The sequence below is a fragment of the Physeter macrocephalus genome, chromosome 11 (genome assembly GCF_002837175.3).
Source record: "Physeter macrocephalus isolate SW-GA chromosome 11, ASM283717v5, whole genome shotgun sequence".
NCBI classification, from domain to species: domain Eukaryota; kingdom Metazoa; phylum Chordata; class Mammalia; order Artiodactyla; family Physeteridae; genus Physeter; species Physeter macrocephalus.
Genome location: NC_041224.1, coordinates 10,763,246 through 10,786,150, shown reverse-complemented (window position 1 = coordinate 10,786,150; position 22,905 = coordinate 10,763,246). Strand labels below are relative to the sequence as shown.

At 43.3% G+C, this 22,905-nt stretch overlaps 2 protein-coding genes across 5 annotated transcripts in view; one reads left to right on the top strand and one right to left on the bottom strand.

Annotated features, from left to right (window-relative positions):
- The window catches only part of PTER (phosphotriesterase related), a 67,974-nt gene extending 55,136 nt beyond the window's left edge, over window positions 1–12,838 (top strand). For all 4 annotated transcript variants that reach the window (XM_007118502.4, XM_028495774.2, XM_028495775.2 and 1 more), the window contains 2 exons: window positions 5,069–5,209; window positions 12,008–12,838. In XM_007118502.4, the coding sequence (XP_007118564.1) occupies window positions 5,069–5,209; window positions 12,008–12,218 (352 nt within the window). In that variant the 3' untranslated portion in view covers window positions 12,219–12,838. The remainder of the gene's footprint in view (window positions 1–5,068; window positions 5,210–12,007) is intronic.
- Window positions 12,839–14,249: 1,411 nt separating this feature from the next.
- On the bottom strand, window positions 14,250–21,913 carry C1QL3 (complement C1q like 3). The gene is made up of 2 exons (XM_024116416.2): window positions 21,308–21,913; window positions 14,250–15,636 (listed from the first exon to the last, which is right to left on the bottom strand). Exons 1-2 carry the CDS (start codon window positions 21,893–21,895, stop codon window positions 15,457–15,459), a joined length of 768 nt encoding a protein of 255 aa, XP_023972184.1. The 5' UTR covers window positions 21,896–21,913; the 3' UTR covers window positions 14,250–15,456.
- Window positions 21,914–22,905: the final 992 nt, after the last annotated feature.

Here is a 22,905-nt window from a genome sequence, read left to right as displayed (position 1 = left end):
TCCTCCCGGACCGGGGCACGAACCCGTGTCACCTGCATCGGCAGGCGGACCCTCAACCACTGCGCCACCAGGGAAGCCCATGTCATCATCTTGATTACACCACGTGTTATATCCTTTCCTCTGCTTCTTAGTTCTTGCTTCCCAGAGAGCGCAAAGATCCTTGTCTAAATTATCTCTTCACGCAGACTTCCTTGTTCCCACTCAGAGTGCATTTTGACATTAAACTACACCCCTCAGCTCTTGGATCAGATTTGGAATATAAAGAGGTTTGAAAAACAGAATCAACTGTCTTGCGTTTTAGTACTGGCCTTAAAACAGGTATGTAGGTGATAACCATATTGTGAAAATGAAGCTAGCCAAATGGCATTAGAGAACCATTTTCTTAGTTAATAGCAATATATTTGTCATAAATATAAGCCCGTTCCCTACACAGAGAGAATCTGTTTACTGGTTGAAGAGCAAAAGTGTCAAACATGCAACAGAAGAAATGATATAATATGAATAACAAGAACAAATACTTGATTCAAACATCTCATCTTCCTCTTGGGAAATCTCAGGATATTTTACAAATGACATTGCAATCAACTTCATTCACCTGGAAGAAGGGACTTTCTCCAGTGTGAAATGCAGTAGCCCTTCTGCATCTCACAGTCACCTCACTGACTATTTAGGGCAAGAGGTGAAAGATATACACCTTAAAGGCTGGGGAAGACTGGAATAAGAAAGAATATAATTATTCATGGATATAGAATATGGAATGAGGAAAACTGGCTGCGGTTGACACCTTCGCTCTTATAAGAAGTGCTATGAGATCATTGAGGGGCAGGACCTCCGTTTAATCCTCTTCTGACAGACGTCAAGCAGAGTACATTTTTCCCTGGTACCATTTTGACATCTGGGGTCAATCCTTTCTCCAAGTGAAAAAAAAGTCACATGCATAAATGCAACTTCAGTAGCACCTTGACAGCCCCTGGAAGTCATCCAGCTGAATGTCAGTTTAATGTAGTTAAGTCACCTTGTTAGACATTCACGGTGCAAGGCGAGATGCTTTTGTGATGGGGTGTATTTCTCCATAGGTAAGTGCTGACGTAAGGAATGGAGCAGCTGAGGCGGGTGAATGCTGTCATCACAAAAGGGGCAGCAGGGTCTAAGAACATGGCTTCTGAAGATGAACGCAATTCGCATTTATTTACCACTTCCTCTTTTGGGAAGTTGAGACTTACAAGCTTTTCTGAGCCTTAGTTTCCTCATCTATAAAATGGGGATGATCATACTTTTCTCATGTAGTTTTTGTAAGGATTAAATGAGATAGGGCCGTTTTTATTGCCTGAGGATTACTGTTTTATTTTCTTGCTTCACCTCCTTCTCCATCCTACGGCCTCATTAATATCTAATACCAAACTCATTTTATTTTCAGGGCTGTCTTCTGAAAAGTATGCCTGATCATTGACCTACTTTTTCCCATGGATTTTATACTATGTTTCCTCCTTCAATAGGGAGAATTTAAGTGCACTCATATCTTAGTTGCCTTCACACTAATGTTCAGTTATCTAGGGTGTGTCACATCATCAAATGTCACTAATAAAAATAATATGTAGGTACATACATATATGTATGTGTAAATATGTATATGTATGTGTGTGTGTATATATGTATACTTATCCTGGCTTTTTAATGACAGCAAATTTGTCTGCCTCCTTTTTAAACTGCATTCTCCTGATGGTCAAAATATCAGCTTTATTGCTTCTTTTCTGAAATCTTCTGAGCCTACAAATGACTGTGAAATCTTTAAGAGTGTTTTACAGCGGGACCATTTCCCTCAAAGACACACTCCTTTCTATGTGCTGTTCTACAGGGTAAGAATTCCCAGGGATTACATTTGAAACTTACATGGGTAGATGAATCTTATTGAACATGTTCATCTTCCTCTAGAAAGTGATCTCTGCCTACGGTGCCATTCTTCCGATAACATTTCCAATACAGGCAGGATTTATATATAATTGACATCTGGAGATCTGGATGCCTACATTCCCCATCCCTCTCTGAGATGAGGTTTTTGGAAGGCCACATCCAGGAAGATCATTCAGGGCCTCGTGGGCCACTGTAAGACCCTGGCTTTTTCTCGGAGGGAAATGGGGAGCCATTGGTGGGTTGTGAGCAGAGGGGAGACCTGATCTGACTTAGGTGTGTAGCTAGGTTTTGGTTGCTGTATTGGAATAGACTGGAACAGAGCAAAGGTAGAGAAGTAGGGAGAGTACTTGGGAATCTATTGCAGGGATCCTGCAAGAGAATATGGTGTTTTGGACCAGGAGGGTGGCAGGGGAGGTGGTGACATATTTGGATTCTGGTCCTATTTTGAAAGTCAAACCAAAAGTCTATCTTGATGGGATAGATGTAGAGTGATTCAGAGGAAGAAAGAGGAGAAAGCTCCAAGATTTTTGGCCTGAGCACTGGATGGATGGAGTTGCCATCAACTTAGTTGGAGCAGCTGGTTTGGGGCAGGACTTGAGGGGTTTAGTTCAAGGCATGTTAAGCTTGAGTTGCCTATTAGACATCCAAGTAGAGATGGCAAGCAATTAGGTGTGTAAGTCTGAACTTCAGGAGAGAGGACCTCATTATAGAAGACCCTTAATATATGCCACTTAATATTTGTAAGATGCTTAGAGCAACATCAGGCTCCTAGTAAGAAAGTAAGCAATGGTCACAATTAATATAGTTCCTTCTCCTCCTCTGACTATATCATTAGAAATATCCAAAATAACTGTAATGGTCAAATCCTGTCTATTATATGTCGTTATGCTTTGAGCTACTGACTGAAGACCTCCACAAAGTAATCCTTTCTTACTTTTTTGGATAACTTCCATTTTTCAAGTGCAGTTTTTGAGGGTACTGTGGGGAGGGAACTACATTTCAAAAAAAAAATTAAAAAACACGATGTGCACACAAAGTCAATGTAATTCTGGAAAATGTCCTTTGAGGATAAAATACGTAGCAGTGGGACTTCCCTAGTAGTGCAGTGGTTAAGAATCACCTGCCAATGCAGGGGACACAGGTTCGAGCCCTGGTCCGGGACGATCCCACATGCCACGGAGCAACTAAGCCCCGTGCGCCACAACTACTGAGCCCGCGCTCTAGAGCCCACGAGCCACAACTACTGAGCCTACATGCTGCAACTACTGAAGTCCGTGCGCCCTAGAGCCCGTGCTCTGCAACAAAGAGAAGCCACTGCAATGAGAAGCCCGCGCACCTCAATGAAGAGTAGCCCCTGCTCGCCACAACTAGAGAAAGCCCGCGCGCAGCAACGAAGACCCAACACAGACAAAAATAATAAAAAATTTTAGAAAAGGAAAAAAATACTAAACTTATCTCTTCCCCCTTATGTTATTTTAATTGTGTATATTTCATTTTTAAGCATGGGTCTTTGGGGAAAACAGAATATGTTTACTATAGTAAAACACATATTCTTTTAGCCTCGTAATTTTGGAAGCAAAAATGGTCTCCATGGTAAGAAGATAGAAAAGGAGTGGTATTAATAGAAGGTAGCACAGAGCTAATGTGCATTTTATAGCATAAAGGAAAGATTTTTTTTAGCTTCCCTTCCTAAAACAACATGGTGAACTCTAAGTTACGCTAAATTGGTGAAGAGAATAAAAAGGAGCCAGCTACGATATGACGGCTCAGAGTGAAAGTCAAGAGGCAACTTCCCGGCAGCAGCCCAGGACAGCAGAATCCTCTCACACTCGGACACAGAGGCTTAACTGGTCCTCCTAGGGTTTGGAAGAGAGGCTTTGAAAACACTTCTGACCTCTTAGAAAGCAGATTTATAGACATACAATAGTGCTTTAATCCTTGCATCCTGGCATATTGCCAAAGTAATAGGATATCAGAATGGATAAAACCCTAATAAGACAAGGATTTTCTGACGTTGCAACTCCTCTCCAAGCCCATTTTGGATCCCAAACAATCACGTCCTTCCTCTAGGTCCTTCACTCTCCCTTCACACAATGTTTAATGAGGTGTATTTTTTCCTTCACATTTTTTCCATATTGCCTCCTGGTAGGATTTTTTCTTTCTTTCTTTCCTATTTCTCTCTGTGCTTGAATCTCTACGATGGCATTTTGGGGGTTAATTTTAGGCATCCTTTTTACTTGTTAAAAGCCTCAATTTCTTGAGAGTATCTACTCTTGTTCCAAACTCGACTCTTCTGTCTGTAGCCTGCGCTCATCCTATATTTCTCTCCTTTTCCCATTCATTTACATAGTCTTACAAAGAGTGATGTTTTTACTATGATCTCTACTGAAGTGAGAAGATAGCCATAAAATTATCATAAAATAATAAATTCCGTTTAAAAAATAAACACATCAGAACATAAATATCTGTAGGAGTACTGCCCCTCCTTTTTAAAAAAAAAATTGCAATGATAGTCACATATGCTTTGGAATTAATTTTAGAACAGCTTTACGATCTTCACAAGAAAATCGCCCTGTTACCTTACCTTGGCTCCCTGTTTTATCCAGATCAGTATTTACTCACCTAATTCTCCAGCCCTGATTCCAAATTTCCTCTGACAGTTTCCACAGTTCACAGCAGTCCCACTAAGGATTTTCAAAGGAATACGGAGCATATCCTGAAGACCATTCTGAAAAAGAATTACAAAATTGTTTTGGAGATGGCAGCATAATTAAAATGTCTATAGTTCCCAAGTCCTTGAGATGGGAAAACTCCCTTTTGGATGGGAATTTTCCCTAATTTCTGGTAACAAATTGAACTATTTTATAGTCAGTCACATCATAAAAGCCAACTCAAAAGTTCTTTTACTTGATTTCAACTACATTCCAGTACATGGTGTGCTTAAAACTTTGAATCTGTGTATGTGAAAAATATGCTCTTGTTTTTTTGTTTGTTTTTAGCCACACCACGTGGCATGTGGGGGTCTTAGTTCCCCGACCAGGGATCAAATTGGCGTCCCTGCATTTGGAAGCTTGGAGTCTTAACCCCTGGGCCACCAGGGAAGTACCTGGAAAATATGCTCTTAAGACTAACAATATGTCTGTCTTATTGTCTCTAGGACTCTCCTTGACAAGAGGGAACTACTGGAGTTTGCTCAACTTGGCTGTTACTTGGAATATGATCTCTTTGGTACTGAACTTTTCCATTATCAATTCAACCCGGATATTGACATGCCGAATGATAATAAAAGAATTAAAAGGTAAACATGATGAAATATCTCATGGTATTTCCTTTTACCATCTCTTTTGGATTTTCTTATCTGGGTGGGTATTAGCAAAGATTCAGAAAACAGTAAGCAGGCAGAACCAGGGACTTGCAGACAAAAATATATCAATGCTGTTTCAGGAAGGCAAATCTCTATATATTATTTGGAGGAGAAAATGAATCAGCCTAAGTAGGCAAAAGCTTGGCGAAGCCTTAGAAGTTCAGTGCAGATGGGCAGCTGATAAGAAATACGGGCAATACTCGATCTCTGCTCTGACAATAAAAGAACAAAAGACATTTCCCTCTTTTTATTCTTAACGAAGTAAGCTGCTTCTTTCTCAGGTTGACCACACCTGAGGTCCTAACCTCCTATAATGCATTTTTGAAATGCTTTACTAAAAATATTCACTAAAGAGGTGACTGCAACTTACAGGCTATAAGTATAATGTCTAAAAGTCAAACATTATATAAAATCCAACCTCTCAGAATTGTCCAATATTTTGGGGGTGAAAGCAAATAGTTGTACAAGTCATTCTCTGCATCCAAGTGGAAAATTTCCGGAGTCAAGGCTGGATGCTACCTGGTTTGTCTTGGTTACATGGTGATATGAGGACTGAATGCACCAAGTTAGGGAATGCGGGAGGAGAAATAGATTTGGGATTGACAGGATGACTTTATCTTGGGAATATCGTGTTGCTATCTGGTGGGGCCCTGGGATAAGGGTGCGAAGCTCAGGACAGAGACTTGGACATAAATCTAGACGTTGTTGGCTTGCGTGTGACATTCCCATGGAAGCATGGGAATGAATGAGATCACTCAGAGAAGAGAATGAGGACAGAGCCCTGGTGACCACTCAGGAACAGACCCCCAGAGACAGGTTGAGAAACTGTCAAAGCGTTAAGAATATCAGGGAAACGCATTGTTATGAAAGTTGTTGGAGAAGAATACTTAAAGCAGAAGGGCTTGAACACTTGTAATAGGTGGCAGATATCAAGTGAGATAAAGACTGAAAAGTATCCATTGGATTTCACAATCAGGAAGTTTTTTTTTTTTTTTTTATTTTATTTTTGGCTGCGTTGGGTCTTCTTTGCTGCGCGCGGGCTTTCTCTAGTTGCGGCGAGCAGGGGCTACTCTTTGTTGTGGTGTGCGGGCTTCTCGTTGGGGTGGCTTCTCTTGCTGCGGAGCACAGGCTCTAGGCGCGTGGGCTTCAGTAGTTGTGGCTCGTGGGCTCTAGAGCGCAGGCTCAGTAGTTGTGGCGCACGGGCTTAGTTGCTTGGTGGCATGTGACATCTTCCTGGACCAGGGCTCGAACCCGTGTCCCCTGCATTGGCAGATGGATTCTTAACCACTGCGCCACCAGGGAAGCCCAGGAAGTTTTAATTTCAGTCAATAAGTGCAGTCTTGGCAGAAAAGGCTCGAGGAACGAGTAGAAGGTGACGAAGAGGACAGAGGCTACTCTTTCAAGAAGCTTGATAGTAAAGGGAAGCAGGGCTGGAGGGCTGGAGCTAGAAGTCCAGACAGGACCAAAGGAAGGTTTTGTTAGGAGACAGAGAGAATGAATCCGGGGAAGTGGTGCCTAATCTACAGGGTTATTATAGAATTTATATGAAATAAAATATGCGGTTTTTAGCTGAGTGTCTGGGGTAGACTATGGAAGTGGTCAGTCAATGTTAACCTAAAAAAAAATCTGGACAGGTAAGAGGTATAGAGGAAGGCTCCTTAGGAGACAAAGAGATGGAATCTGGGCAGCAAATAGGAAGTTGGTTGAAAGGAAGTATACTTTCTCCATGGAGGTGAGAGCAGGTGAGGCAGGTAATGGAGTGAGTGCAGGACAGTGTTTTTCTGAGAGGAACAGGAAACTGAGGACAGATGGTCCCGTGTGATCTCCAGAGTGCCTGTGAAGGAGACATGGTCATCTCCTGAGAAGGAAGGAATGGATTCAGGGCGGGGCCTTGTAGAGGAGGATAAAGGCAGGGAGTGGATGGTGAATGAATGAGAGAGATACTCTTGTGTGGAAGACCCAGTGGAGGCCAGAGATCATGACTGCACGAGTGCCTATTGGTGATTACTTTCCTAAAAAATGTTTTGTGTCTTGGTAGGAGGACCAAAGAAGTTTTGTGAGTAGAAGATAGAGACAGAGAGCTTGAGGGCTGGGATTCTGTCTGAAAAACGTGGTTGATATTGGGGGGACCACGGAGGGGTTGAGATGAGGGTCACGAGGTCCAAGCTGGAGGGAAGAAAGTGTAGAGAGAGATGGAGAGATGTCCAGGGATAACACAGCAGGGGAAAATCCCTGGATGCTTGAAGCAAGTGGGTGAATACAGATAGTGGGAGAAGGTGAGCGAAAAAGTAGAAGGATGGAACTCCTGGTCAGAGTGGGAAAAGGAAGGTTGAGTGGAAGTAGTTCTCCATGATGACAAGGAGCACAACGGGGTTCTGACTGTAGAAAGCTGGTTGGAATGGGAGAAAGCCAAACTGGAGCAGAGAAGTGATGTCCAGAAACCGTGAGGCGCAAGTAGCAGGAGGTGAACACGTGTACACTGGGTTTGAGGGGGAGGTCTTGAGCCAGTGGCCACAGCTGAGAGAGCCTTAGGGTCTTTCCCCCGGGAAGTCGATCTTTACATGAGGCCTTCTACTGTCCCTGTGTACTGGCACACCTCCTTGAGGAGCTTATTAACAGTAAAAGAGGCTGCAAGTTTAATATCATCGGAGAGAGCTGATTGATGTTACAGTAGTTCTGTATATAAATATGGAGACACTCAGCTCTACATGAGCAAACTGCTTTGACTGTTCTGACCAGAATCGCTAGGGCTTTTTTTTTTTTTTTTCCTACTACTCAAACCAGTTCTTTGATAAACGGATTTATTGGTTGGTTGGTTGGTTTTGTTTGATGATTTTAATTTCCTCGCCCAGGAGTACCACTCAATACAGGCAAACAGGTTTCCTAAGAGCCCTACTAGCTTGGACCATACTCAGAGGTGAATATTCTCTGGAATGTAAAATGGGGTGCTGTGTAGACCTTTCTCATCTTTCATGACCTCAGAACCATGATTTCCTGATGAATGCCCTCAACACACGTTTTACAATTCATCTTGGAAATAGCAAGTTTGCTCCCAGGACCTGCTTTGTCTCTCTAAGCCCGTTTATGGCAGTGAGCTGTATCTTCTCCACCCCTGTGCTTTCCATGACACTCCTAGACCTGGAATAAAAGAGGGAATCTGCAGAGGGAGGCCTATGGGGATATGAGCTTTCATTGAGCTAAATGTAAATATTCTAGATGTATGGAAATACATCATAAAGTATATATATGTGCATGTGTGTTTGTGTATATCTATGTATCTGTGTATGTATGCATCCTTAATCTTTGTAAATTAAAACCATGCATTAAGTCCCTGGACTCAAGTACAGCTCACGGTAATTACTAAATGACTTTTGGGTTGTGTGTGTATCCCCTTGTCCCTACCTCCTGGGCACCTGATTTTCATCATTAATCAGCAGTCCTTGTCTGAGCCTCAGTAATCTTAAAGCTTTGAAGTGCAAGAACAGAGAAGCACGCTTCTGCCTACCTCTGGTTTCCAGCACCAGAAATTCTGTGTCTAACACCTGTTTTCAATCTTATGCTCCATTTCTCAATCTTATTATATCTCTGCCTTTTCACACTTTGTAGTCTCTCTCTAATATTTGTTTGCAAAACACTAACTCATTTGTATTTCTATAATTACTGTGATTTTTTGTCTTCTCATCTGTAGTGGTTCTTTCCTTCTGGCGGTCTCTCTCTAAATACTGTTCTTCTACACAATGGCGCAGCATGTGAGACGATCTCTTATTTTAGGAGTGACCGACCAGGCAGTTTTCTTAATAGTCAGGATATAATTATGTTTCTAGAGCCAGAACATTCTCTTTCTCATGAGATAACTAGTCTCCAGATTCTTGACTTAATGAGTTCTAAGGGTTCCCATTTTGAAATGAGTATCTTTCCTTACTACTGAACAATTCAGTGACCTTGTGCTTCAGGATATGACACAGGCCTCTTACAGGAATTTGTTTACACAAATGTGCCTCTGTAGTAATAAGATATCTCTTTTTCTCAGACAAGGAAAAGAGACAAAAATGTTGAGAAATGCTCAGAAAATATACAGGGGAAAGTGTACCCTAAAATTTCCTGTAAGGTGATACTCCTTTTCAGTTGCCAATCAACGTTTGTCACACTAAGTTTCAGCACTGTGCATGCATCTGTCAAATCTTTCTCTTTTTTTCATAAACGATCATATAACTGCCTTAAATAATTCCCTTAAAGAGAGTTCGTTCCAAAAGTAACTTCAGATCAGGACTTTAGGACATTATACAAATTTTAAAGAGGCAGATAATGCCCTACCCCTATATAGGGGTAGGTAGGGATATAGGGAATTCAGAGGTAGGGGATTAAGAGGTATAAACTATTATGTATGAAATAAGCTACAAGGATATATTGTACAACATAGTGAATATAGCCAATATTTTATAATAACTATAAATGGAGTATAAACTTTAAAACTTGTGAATCACTATACTGTACGTCTGTAACGTATACTATTGTACATCAACTATACTTCAATAAAAATAAAGAAAGAAAGAAGCAAATAATGATGGTGGCACAGCTATAGCACTCTAAGTACTCTTAGGACACACGAGGTACGTGTGATGTGAATGCAGATTTCTAGACAAAACACCCAGCTTGGCTCTTTTCTGGCATTCCTTTGGCCTGCAAATGTAAGATCTAATCTTTAAGTATAATTTCTTTTAAAATGTATGTTCTCAGAGGGCAAGGCTTTGTGCTCAAGTTTTTTTGTTTTTTTTTTGTTTTGTTTTGTTTTTGTTTTGTTTTTTGCGGTACGCGGGCCTCTCACTGGTGTGGCCTCTCCCGTTGCGGAGCACAGGCTCCGGACGCGCAGGCTCAGCGGCCACGGCTCACGGGCCCAGCCGCTCCGCGGCACGTGGGGTCCTCCCGGACCGGGGCACGACACCGCGTCCCCTGCATCGGCAGGCGGACTCTCAACCACTGCACCACCAGGGAAGCCCTGTGCTCGAGTTTTTTGATGTAGTGGCCCACATTTTGCTTGCTGTAGTAGTTATTAAATATGACTCATGCACTAGAACGCCAAGAAATGCTATTGAAACAAAAAAGATACCTTTCAAATAATTAGCTCTTGGCGGAAGGCGCTGCCCATCCATCTAGATCCATTTGGAAATCTAGGGATCGACAAGACAAGACAGAAAATGCCAGAGAACAGCCATGGTCTCCAAGCTGCATCTCCTGCCATCAGAACCCATGGAAGTCACGGCAGACACTGCCCAGGGTCCAGACCTATACAGACGGTGGCTGTCAGGAGGTGACCGACTCACATTACAGATTACAGCACTTAACAAAGCCAAGAGGATTAGATGTTTAGACAATAGGCAGGAAGCCATTCTGTAGTCAACTGACTATAAATTTAAAGGAACAGCTCATTCTTTATAGCAATCTTAATGAAATGGAAGGAAGAAAGAGTAAATTTTTATTGGCCAATTTAATCCAATGCTCCCAGACTACTACTAAGTCAAAATTCCCATCGGCTTCCAAAGGACTAGTGCTGAGGGACCGTAACTGACCTTTTAAAAATGACTAGCAATCTAAAATATGACACAAATGAACCTATCTACAAAACGGAAACAGACTCACAGACATAGAGAACAGACTTGTGGTTGCCAAGGGGGAGGGGCGTGGGGGAGGGATGGGCTGGGAGTTTGGGGTTAGTAGATGCAAACTGCTATATACAGGATGGATCAACAACAAGGTCCTACTATATAGCCCAGGGAACTATATTCAATACCCTGTAATAAACCATAATGGAAAAGAATATATATATGTATAATGGGGTCACTTTGCTGTACCACAGAAATTAACACAACATTGTAAACCAACTATACTTCAATAAAATTAATTTAAAAAAATAACTATCAAGCTCATCATATGCCCTTCATTTTCAAACCAAATGATTTTACTCTCAGAATGTTTTACTTGTACGAATATTCCTTTTGTTTCCCTATTTTTATTTTATTTTATTTTATTTTATTTTTTGCGGTACGCCGGCCTCTCACTGTCGTGGCCTCTCCCGTTGCGGAGCACAGGCTCCGGACGCGCAGGCCCAGCGGCCACGGCTCACGGGCCCAGCCGCTCCGCGGCACGTGGGATCTTCCCGGACGGGGCGCGAACCCGCGTCCCCTGCATCGGCAGGCGGGGCACGAACCCGCGTCCCCTGCATCGGCAGGCGGACCCTCAACCACTGCGCCACCAGGAAAGCCCTGTTTCCCTATTTTAATCACAAACAGTCATTGATTTTATTTGCTAGGAGAAAAAGGAGAGACAGAGAGAATGAAATCTGAAAAACGGGTCGACTAAGCGAGGCATTTTAGAATGGAGAGCTGGGTACAAATCCAGAATAAAGTTATTTAATAAAATGCTAAAGTGGCCATTTATTCAAACCGGCACATCCTATTAGAAGCTGTCTTTAATGCAGGATTGCCAGGCATCGTCATAAATATCACAAGCTAGGAAGTTCTGTGTGCAGGGAATAAGGATCACGTTCCTACTAGGACGCGGTGATATCTTTATCATCACCACACAATATTTATTAAGGGTCTCCCAGGACACGTGCCGCACGGGAAGATGGTATCTTTATGACAACACAATAGGTTTATGAGTAAAAAGTTTAAAGCACCATGAAAATTGTAAACGTGAGACGGATGCCATATAATGAGTTAACGTTTTTCACAGGGTACGTCTTCTGGTGGATGAGGGCTATGAAGATCGAATTCTGATGGCACATGACATACATACGAAGCATCGGCTGACGAAATACGGAGGTCACGGCTATTCTCATATACTTACCAACATTGTTCCTAAAATGTTGTTTAGAGGTATAACTGAGGCTGCACTTGATAAGATACTGATAGAGAACCCCAAGCAATGGCTAACTTTCAAATAGGCTGGTGGTTCTGAATTCATACCTTGAGTATAAAGCTTGCAGGCAACAGACAGTGATTTCAAACCCACTGTGAGATATTAATCAGAGCTACATTGGACTGACAGAGCATTTCCTTCTTACGAGAATTAGAAGACTTTTGCCTTCTCAGAAACTGGCTATTACATCTGTACCTTTAGGGAGTTACTGAGCCTAATTAAGCCCTATTGTTTTTCCTTAACAAAATAAAGACAAAAGGACCCATATCCAAACAATGATTTACAGTCTACGTCCCCTTAGTGGAGTTTTGCTTCCTTTTGTTTTGTTTTCTTAATCTATCACCAGCACTCCATGAGAAAATTTAAAGTGTTTCTAGTTAAATTACCCCTTTTTGGAGCTATCCAATGTTTCTTGTAATATTGATGATTCTACTAATTATCCTGCTGTTCTTTAATTAATGCTTAATGAATAATATGGCACTTCAAAATAGCTTCTGCAGCAAGGGAAGTTAAATTGTGAGACTTTTTTCAAAGGATACTGTAATATAATTACCAATTCACAATGGTAAAAATATTGTGGAAGGTTAATTATATGCCGTTCACCTATCTATATATACTGATAATAAATCAGTTTTGTTGCCTGTGGCTTTCTGGTATCCAGTTCTCCTATAAATTTTGTTGTGTTTTGAAAAATTTGTACAAGGGGACATGAACACATAACAGAGTACTCAATTATAAAAATTCAATCATGAAAGTCAAAATATATTACATAATATAGTTTAATGAATCATTACATTTATAATAACAAAGGCCACAATTTAATTAATTAATAATATAGAATGCAAAAAAAAAAAAGAGGAATGTTTGCCTTATATATATTCCCTTTATTTCCTTTACCTTTCATTTGTCTTTCCTTGGGCCTGAACAGAGAAAATAATGCTTACTTATCTGAAGAAAATGTCAGATCTCTTAGAAGTGACAGTCTGATTCTAGAGCCAACTCTTTAAAAGACACCCAGCCCTGATGTTCTGTGTAAATAAAGCCTTCTTAAAACTCTTAGTTGATGTGTTCTGCTGTTTATAAACTAATCTTTTGGTTGAATCCTTTACTATGATTTGGTACCTAAAAAAAAAAAAATCTCCAAACCCTTACTGCTAATTCCTTTTTGATAAATACATACTGTTAAATGGAAATAAAATCCACTGCAATTCCTTTATGAGTTATCTTACATATTAGAAAGGCCAAATAGAATTAGTCCTTATTCTTGATAAACGGGCTTACATGTTTTTAATCATATAAATCATGAGAGTTACTCAGACCAAGGCATTTAAACCAAGCAAACAGCACATTCAGATGGGAACACCAGGCATAACTCTTTTGGAAAGTTGAGGTTGGCTAAATAAAAGATATTTCTGTGGATCAACGATGATCAAGCTTTCTGTGTATTAGAACAGAAAGTATCCAAGAGGAATGAGCCAGACAGAACAAACTAATTCCTTTAAATGAAAAAATGCAAATGTCCTTCTCCAGTAAAACAGGCAGATTTTTCAATCTCTGTTTCTGAAATCTACTTCTCAAAGAGTCTTCAAAGGCACCTGAGAGTGGAACAGATTTTTCATTGTAATAGTGGAAGTTGTCTGATAGTTAGGATGTATCAGCATGCATTTTAAATCTTTTTCTTAGATTAAAGAGATGGCTTTTGGCAGTGTACTTTAACCAGAGAGGAAGGATTTGCACTACTCTCAGAATCTACTTTACTGTCAGCTTCATTCAGTCCACCTGAGAAAAAAGAAAAACACTGCTCATTCAAATGCATATATTTCATAAACACTGCAAAGGACAGCTCCTTCATCTCTGCAGTCCTAACAGCAACAGCCGGCCACAGAATGCAGTGAAAGTATTGATTGGCATACGGTAATAAAGAAGCCACAGACCTAATTTACAGACACATGACTTCTGGGGCATTTTAACCTAATAAAATTTAATTTTCTGGATAACTCTTAGAAGTCGTCTAAATTATTTTGCTACTCCATATATTTTTGTCTTCCAAAATATATTTCAATCCAAAATAAGTCAAATAACTTATGCACGTTTGTGTGTGTGCCTACACGTACATTTCTTTAAATTAAATTTTTGGGGCTATGCAGCCATTGTGGCTACGGTCTGAAGCCATATATATATTCCATCTAACATATATATATGTACACATACATACATATATGTAGCAGGTATTTGTATAAAATATATACACTTTATTGTCATATTGGTTATATGTGAAATTGTTCATTTTGCAATAACCTCAGGCCACGACTCGTAGTAACTATTTGAAGGCCTTACTTAGTGTCTCCTTGGTGACGCGTGCACCAGTGCAAATTAAACGTATATGCATTGGGTTATGAATAATCTTTTGTTCCAAAGAAGGCAAAAGCCTCAGTCTGATTTAACACCAAAGAATACATTTCTCTGACTCTCCAAGTAAACCTAAGTGCATTCTATTGACAAACTGGACACAGGGGGATTTTCTAAATACCATACGTAATTACACAGTTACACACTTAGAGGGTAATCCTATGATACAAGTTCATTCTCTACTTTTAAAGACTATCACCCGAAAAGAGAGGAAAGAAGATTCCTAAGAAAAAGAATGTGAAACATGATCACAGGCTTGGGAATTCCCTCAAATCCAGAAAATTCCAGGTTAAGGCTTAAAGTCGAATCATTCCCAGGTCTAGCTCTAAAGTTAACAGGAGTACAAGGCAAAGAATTTCTTTGGGGACAAGCAGCATTATGTCAATGAGACCTCCTCCTGCAGGGTAAAAATCATTCTTCCCCACACTATGAATGGACCCCGAGTATCACAATAAGCAGGTAAACTCACGAGAACCAAAGCTGACATATGGGTAAAAGCAGCAAGATCACAGTACACCAAAGTATCATATATACTGAAGAAATAATTCAGTGTCTAAGATTTTTCTATAAAAATTTGTGATCTATATAGGACTTCATTCACATGGACACTAACAATAAAGGAGTGTTGGCTTTGGCGGTAGTGGATCAACATCTGCTTATCTTGCTTTTAATATTTTTTTTTTTTACATAATGTTTCTGAGTACACAGATGTGAGTCAGGTAGCATTCGAATTCCCCACATACAAACAGCTGAGGTGCCCCGCATCTGGCATCCCCTGGGGTCCTCGATTCACTGACGTTAGCCATACGAATCCAGTGTCCAAACTCAGAGTAATAAGCTTAGTTTTTGCATGATCAGTCAGCATAGATAATAAATCCAGAAAATGTGCTGTATTTGTTGTTGTTTCCTCCGTGGGCTTTCCCACCATCTAATTTGATGTAGACTTCGTCTCCTGGCTCCAAATGAAGAACCACACTATTGCTCGCATAGTCGTAATTCTGATCAGCGTCTTGGGCGATCGCGCTAGCACGCACCTGCGTGAAACAGACAAGAATTAGAATTTGTAAGAGAAAATTCTCAGGCTTTCTTTTCTTTCTTTCTTTTTCTTTTTTTTTTTTTTTTTTTGCCATTCACACAGCATCATAAGCAGACTGGCTGCCATGGCACTGAATTTAGCACAGCCAAGTCCACCTTGGCCTTGGGGCTTTATGAGGATATCTTCGTAACAGTTTCGACTATGTTATTGGAAAGGAGAAAACAGTGCTTTTGTGGAGGTGACGCTAACGGTCTTTGTTTTTCTTTTTACTATATGTTGTAAACAATGCATACCACTCTGTTCTCCTCCTAAATCCTGACTTTTTCTAATTCCTTGTAACTCTGTGCCCAATCACTTCTTGAAATGGTCATCTTTTTGCATTTTAATTTAAGCCAAGCAGCAATATCCTAACCAGCTGTTTGAGTACAGAAGTTCAATCCAAACTTCTGCTGGTCCCCATGATTATTAGAAAATTGAGATCCACGTACAGACTCAAAGAAATCCCCCTCCTGTAACTCTACTTACTATACAGGAAGAAAAAAAAGAAAAATCCTTTTGATTTTGGGCTTTCGAAATCTAATTCAAGGAAAAGCCCCTGTACCCGAAGCTTAACTCATTGAAACATCTTTGGTCTATAAGTCTTCAGAGTTCTTTTTTCTATCTGTGCCTTTTTATCACTTAATTGTGACGTGTGTACGTAAATAAGCTATTTTATTTCAACACATCTAAAAGTCATAGAAGGAACTACATTTCTATAATTTGAAGTCTCTAAAATTTCTAAATTTTTTTGAAGGAGCTCATGGAATACCCTTTTATGTTGAGGTGATTCTAAATGTGTGGTTTGCTTTGAGGATGGAGATTTGCTTCTAATCCACTCAGGTTGAGCCTGTGATCTCATTAGTGAGCTGACAGACATTTGCAAACAGTCCAATTGCCCACCATATCAAGTAATATGGACATTCTGTCACATCCTCAACTCCAATTAGGCTTCATATCCGTTTAGCTATATTTTGATTCCGACTTGGAAACAAAATTTTTCAATAGGCAGACTTGTACTTGATTTATTTCAGTAAAACGTCTACTTTGTGGCTTGTATCTGTTCCACCGTAATGATATTTCTCCGAATAACACAGCAAGTGATTTAGTGGTTTTGTAAACCTGCACTATGTAATAATGCATGACTTGGGGTGTAATATGTGCGATTTCATCACTTGGCAAATGAGACATAAGTCAAGAATTTCCATGCCTTTCTTTCAAAATTTAAATGATTGGTTTTCAAATTAAATTTTCATGTGGTATGTTCTCACATTAATGCTGAAATGTTAAAAAAGGAGAAGACTCTTTGACACTGCTGAACTTGTAAAGTAATTTGAGTAGTATTTTAAAAATTTATTCCTGGATATCATATAGCAAAAGGAGAAAAGGGCTTAAAAGATTCAGAATTGCTTAACATTGTGCTGACACTAATAAAATGAAAGCAAAATATAATTATGCTCACAAGCGCTGACTTAAATGTATACACCAATTTAGTGAGGTCATCTGTTTTGACCATTAAGTAATAATACAATTTAATGTCATACTATTTCCTAGGAATTAATCACTAGTTTATAGGAGTTGGATGCTTTGATTCATTAATTTCATCTAGTCATTAGTTCCCGGGGAACAAAAATCTACAAGGAGAATAGTACTCTTAGGACCTGATTTTTTTTTTTTAATGTGTGGATTTTTAATGGGTGAGAAAAATTAAAATATAAAATACTAATTAGCTATATTAGTAATATATTAATTAATTATCAGTCTATGATATACTTCTCACCTATGATTAATAACCAGACTATTCTGTGCGATATAACCACAAGCCCACAAAATTGTTACCATTTTTATTCAGTAGGTGTTACCACAAAACCCTGCAAATGCATTATTATGATCCCACAGACTGGAAGGTTACCCTTATGGTTTTCACTTCCTTTGTTGGATAAAGCCAGTGTGATTACTTTTTAATGAAAGTGATTCTCTAAGATTGTAACCATAAGACTCTCCCAATTAAATACCTGCCATACTCCAGTGTACTTTGCGCGATTTTAGTATGCCTGCTCACCTGCTCATACTCTAAAGGTATAATGGGACTTGAAATTTCAAGCTGTAGTATCCAGCCCAGTGACTTCCAACCATTCTTCCTTTAAGCCATCAGACTATTGAGGAAAGTAATGCATCCACCCTGGAGGCTATTTTCAGGTTCCTAAATGTACACAGATTTCAGCATTTTCTCTGACGGTATGATGCATCCTTTCCTTAGCCCGATATACCCATTTCTACCTAAATGTACTCTAATACCTTTCCATCTTACAAGTTAACTATTTAGATTCTGCTGATCTTTAGTGCACGTTTCACAGCCCCTAAAAAGATAATTCATTTGACATTTCATTAATCTTGCTAATAAATGAATAACAGCCCACAAACTGTCTTGTTTCCAATATATGTCATGTTCAATGGTGCCATAACTAATAAATTCTTAGAGTAAAAACTAGTCTTTAATTATTTTATAGTTCTAACCTTAAGCCAGTTTTAGTTTTTATTGGAGTGGCTTATTAGAGTGGTATTATAGTGATTGGATTCAAATAGCAATATTTTTTATTCAGGTTTCCTGCAAAATGCATACAAACATTTAAAAAAATATTTCCAGTCTCTATGGAAAGCTATCTGAGCCCAACTTTTGCCTTTAATATGCGCTGTCATGGGCTTTTTAGACGTGGTAAGATTAAATTTAGGTTGATGGTTTTATGGGGAATATGAGAACCGTGGTCTTTTTAGTGCTGTGTTTGTGAGGATGTAAGAGGCTATGCTGCCTTAGCATTATCTTATTAGGGAGGGTTTATCCTTAGAGACAATATTTATGGTAACATTTGCTAATTTAATTAATTACTACTGATGCTCTCATAATTTCATTTTCATTGTACTTCTGTGGAATCATAAACAAAAGGTTAAGTGGCGCATCAGGTTAATCTACTGGCCTTTGATGTTTCCATCTGTGATCCTGCATTCAAACACAAAGCATAAATAAAATGGTTCTCATGTGGTTATGGTCCAGAGGCATTCCTCTATCCTAGAGTGAACTGCATTTTTAGTTTAATTTTTTTGCGCTTCTCAAATCCACTTAATCCATAGAACATTACGCTGACCCTGGATCTCTGAGTTTCTGTTTTATGAAAACAAATTAGGTCAGCTCAGAGCGGGGAACTGCCTGCCGTCTAAGAAGTGATCAGACAAGAGCAAAATTGAAAATCAAGGATAAACTCTTTCTTTAATATTAATTAAAAAAGGATTTTTAAAGATTTCTCATTTGCAACGCCTGCAGACCAGACTTTACAAAACAGTTCCAGTCTAGATTTAGAATTCCTTAACAGTAATACTGTAATAACCATTTTGCAAAACAGTCCATGCTGAACTCGACAATGTATTGTTTGCTACTATATTTGTTTTGCTGAATAACTTGTTGCTCACCTTTTCTAGAAGTGGCAGCTTAATAATGCCAATGAAAAGCATTATACATTTTAAGGTCAGCTGTTGTGCCTTTTTTTTTTTCTCCCCCCACCCCCATCCTCACAGAATGTACATGCTAGGATGATACAAAGAAGCAAGCTACACTCCAAACAATGAAATGATTTTGAAAACGAAATGCACATAGAACACATATATGGAATGGTTTTCTTGGAATCTTTACCTGGGGGCCTCAGCATCAACATTTAAACTAATTTAAATGTGCTGTTCCCCAGCTTTTCATGCAGTTGCAATTTCCAGATACTTAGAGAAGTGTGTTTTTATACCTTGATAAAACTTGAATCTTATTCTGTTTGAATTAATACCTCTAAAAACAATCTCTCCAGCCTGATAGTATTTGCCAGACCTAACCTTTGAGTCAGAAGACAGCCAATTTGTAAATAAATGGGTGCCTCATCACTGCCTGCTGAGGGGCTGCTCACAAGTCATTTTGTTAGGGTGACACAATAGCTCTATTTTGGTACAATGCGTCATGGCCTTTTTAGCCACTTACCTATAACTAACCCACTGCTCTGTGAATGATTTTTGTTTATCTTAATACTATTTTCGTGCATAATAACTATAATAAACAACCCTGTCAGTGCCTCCTGGTGGCCATTTTTCCCCTTTTTGTTCTATGTGACCTTAGGGTCCCTTAAGCTATTTACTGCTGAATTCCTTTAGAAGTGAGGGGTGGTAGGAAGGGGGAGGGACAGGATATTTTGTCCTTCGTCTTATACGTTTAGGGTATTTGTCTTTCACTTTGGAAGAATTCTGACACTGTGAATTAGGACTTCGGAATACATTCTGCTTTCATATTGCTGAATAGAAACCTGGGTTATAGCTAGAAAGGTCTGAATTCAAGCGAGAAGTGACCTGAAGCCGGAGAGCCCCTGTAAAATCACAGCTGGCCACGGCAGGGTAGGGGGCCCACTCCCTGGACCACCCGATAAGCAAAGTTGAAGCCCAAGCATTCAACCCAGACTGCAGGCTGCAAGGCTTCCCCCAGCGGCTGCTGATTCAGCGCTTGCAGAGGGTCTGATTACACTTTGAGGTAATTACAAACATTATTTTCCTTCCCCGCTGAAGAGACGGGACACACTTTGGTTTTGCAATGACCGCGAATTTCTCAAGCAAACGGGGAAGTGGCCCCAGCATAACACTGCAGACCAGTGGCCCTTGTGGCAGCGCCGGCCGTCTCGGCTCAGGAGAGCAGGCAGGTCCTCTGGCCGAGGGCAGATCTGAGGCTATTTCACAGTCAAGGCCAAGGCCACTGCCGCCTGTGAGCGAAAGGCTGGGTTGGAAAGACCCTCACGCAGGCGCCCTGGGGCTCGCTGGCCTTGAGGCCCAGAGCCCCGGGGCTGGGCTCTTCGGCCCGGCCTCCCGACCACCTGCCCGTGCGCCCTCCTCCTCCAGCCAGAGGAGTTTGGGTTCTGTGCCTGCGAGCGTGCTTTATGGCACAAACCCAGAGTGTCAACTTTTCCTTTTGTTAGCAGCACTCGCTACCTCTCCCCCTTCTTCAGCTGAAATCTAAAGCAGAGTTTTTGCATCTCGAATCTGACTATCTGTGAGTTTCCCGGGTCTGGGACGCCGCAGGGACCTTGCGACCGCCGGCCCCGTGGTTCTGCCTGGGCCTTGGACGCGCCCGGCTCGGACTCACTCCTTCGCGCCCCTTCTTCCTCCCTCGGGCCCCGGTCTTTCTCCCCCGGGGGTTTGTCACCCCGGCACGCCCACTCCTGGCTCCCCCAGCCCTCCCATCCCCGCCAGGGCCTGACAGGGACCCCGCACGGCTGAGGACCCCGCAGCCGGGGGTCGCTCGCTGCTCCGGGGCTCCCCGCGGTGCACAAACCGTCCCGGGGACCGAACCCCGGCTTCCGCCCCTCGAGGGTCGCGCGCACCAGGCGCAGGTCCCGGGCTCGGGAACCCCCGTCTCCAGGCCGCCGGGCGCTCTTTGGCGTACGGCCGCAGCCCTCCCGGGGTGGAACGGCGTCGGCCCTCGCTCTCGGCTCGCGGGAGCGGGGCTGCCGCGCCTTCCTCCGCGGGCTCCCACCCCCGTGCCCGGGGCCTCCTCCCTCTCGCCTGCACCTTCCCGCGCGCCCTCCCCGCCCTCCCCGCCGCCTGCCCGCGCTCACCTGGTTGTTTTTGCAGAGATCGGCCCACATGCTGGTGCCATCCCCTCCGCGCATGAGGACGTGGTAGGTGAAGAAGTAGATGCCCGGGATGGAGCAGGTGAACTTGCCCGTGGTGGGGTCGTAGTGGTTGCCCAGGTTGGTGACCACGTCGTCGAACTTGAGCACCTCGTAGCCTTCGTGCTGCCGCTTGAGGCCGGCGTAGAAGGCGATCTTGGGCACCGTGCTGTAGGTGGCGGCGCTGATGGCCCCGGCCGCGTTCAGGCCGGGCGCCCCGGGAGGGCCCGGCAGGCCTTGGCGGCCCGGCTCGCCCTTCTCGCCCGGGGGCCCCGCGGGGCCCGGCGGCCCGGGCTCGCCGGGGGGCCCCCGCGGGCCCGCCTTCCCGGGCCGGCCGGCCTCGCCTCGGGGGCCCTGGATGAAGGTGGGCAGGGACTGCATGAGGCCGCGGTCGGGCGTGGCGGCCGTGCTGGGCGCCTTGGTGCCCCCGTAGGGGTCGCAGACCATGCGGCAGGTGCCCAGCATCTCGTAGTGCGCCGACGTGCCGGCCGAGCTCACCAGCACGGGGATGAGGACGACCAGCAGGAGCAGCATCACCACCCCCAGCGCCCCGGCGGCGAAGAGCAGGCGCCTCCTGCTGCCCACCAGCCGGCTCAGCGCGGGCCGCTCCTCTGCTCTGCTTTTGGACAGAATGTTGAAGGCTGGGCGGGGACCTGCGCAGAGCCGAAAACAGCCCCCTGCGAGCCCAGGTCCCCCGGGCGGGCGGGCGCGCGCCGGGCGCTCTCGCCTGCTCCCGCTGCCCCCGGCCGAGGCTGCGGCTGGGCGGCGGGCTCGGACGCCCGGCGACTTGCGCGCAAGTCCCCGGGCAGGGGGTGGGGTGCGCGGGGCGCCCTCTCGCCGCCCGCGAGCCCCCTCGCACCTGTGGCTGCCGCCGGCGCCGGCGCGGCCCCCGGGAGCGCAGAGCCGCCGCCGCCCCTGGCGCTCGCCGGGGCCGCTCGCACTTTGCCGCCGCCGCCCGCGATCGACTCGGCCGGCTTTGCCGACTGCGCCAGTTCGCACCAACTTTCCGTCTGAAGTTGCCTGTTTCCGCCTCCTCTCGCTCGCTGGGATCGCCCTCCTCCTGCCTGTTTTGTTTTGTTTGTTTGTTTGCTTGCTTTTCTTCTTCTCCTCCTCGGCAACCACCAGAACTCTAGCAGACGCGCGTCCCCCGAGCCCCGCGCCGGCCGCGCGAGCTCAGGCCAGGCGCCCCCCGGGGGCGCGGAGCGGCGGCGCTGGGCCCCGGCGGCTCGGGGCGGCTCCGGGCCGGAGCGGAGACGCGGGCGGGCAGCGGCGAGCGCCTCACCGCCGGCAGCGGAGCGAGGGAGAGACTGAACGCAGAATTCTGCCTGGGCACCACCTGCCAGGAGAAGAGGAGGCTGTCAAACGCGCGCCGGAGCAATTTATAGGCACCCAAGGCGCAGAGGAAGGGGAGCCGCGTTGGCATCTCATCGCGGCATCTGCTCTGCTTATCCCACTCAAAGGGAGTTTGGCATTACTCCGACAATGTGGGATTTCTCCCCCCTCGGCCTCTCCCGCCCCCCCCCCCGCCCTGCACATGGATGAAC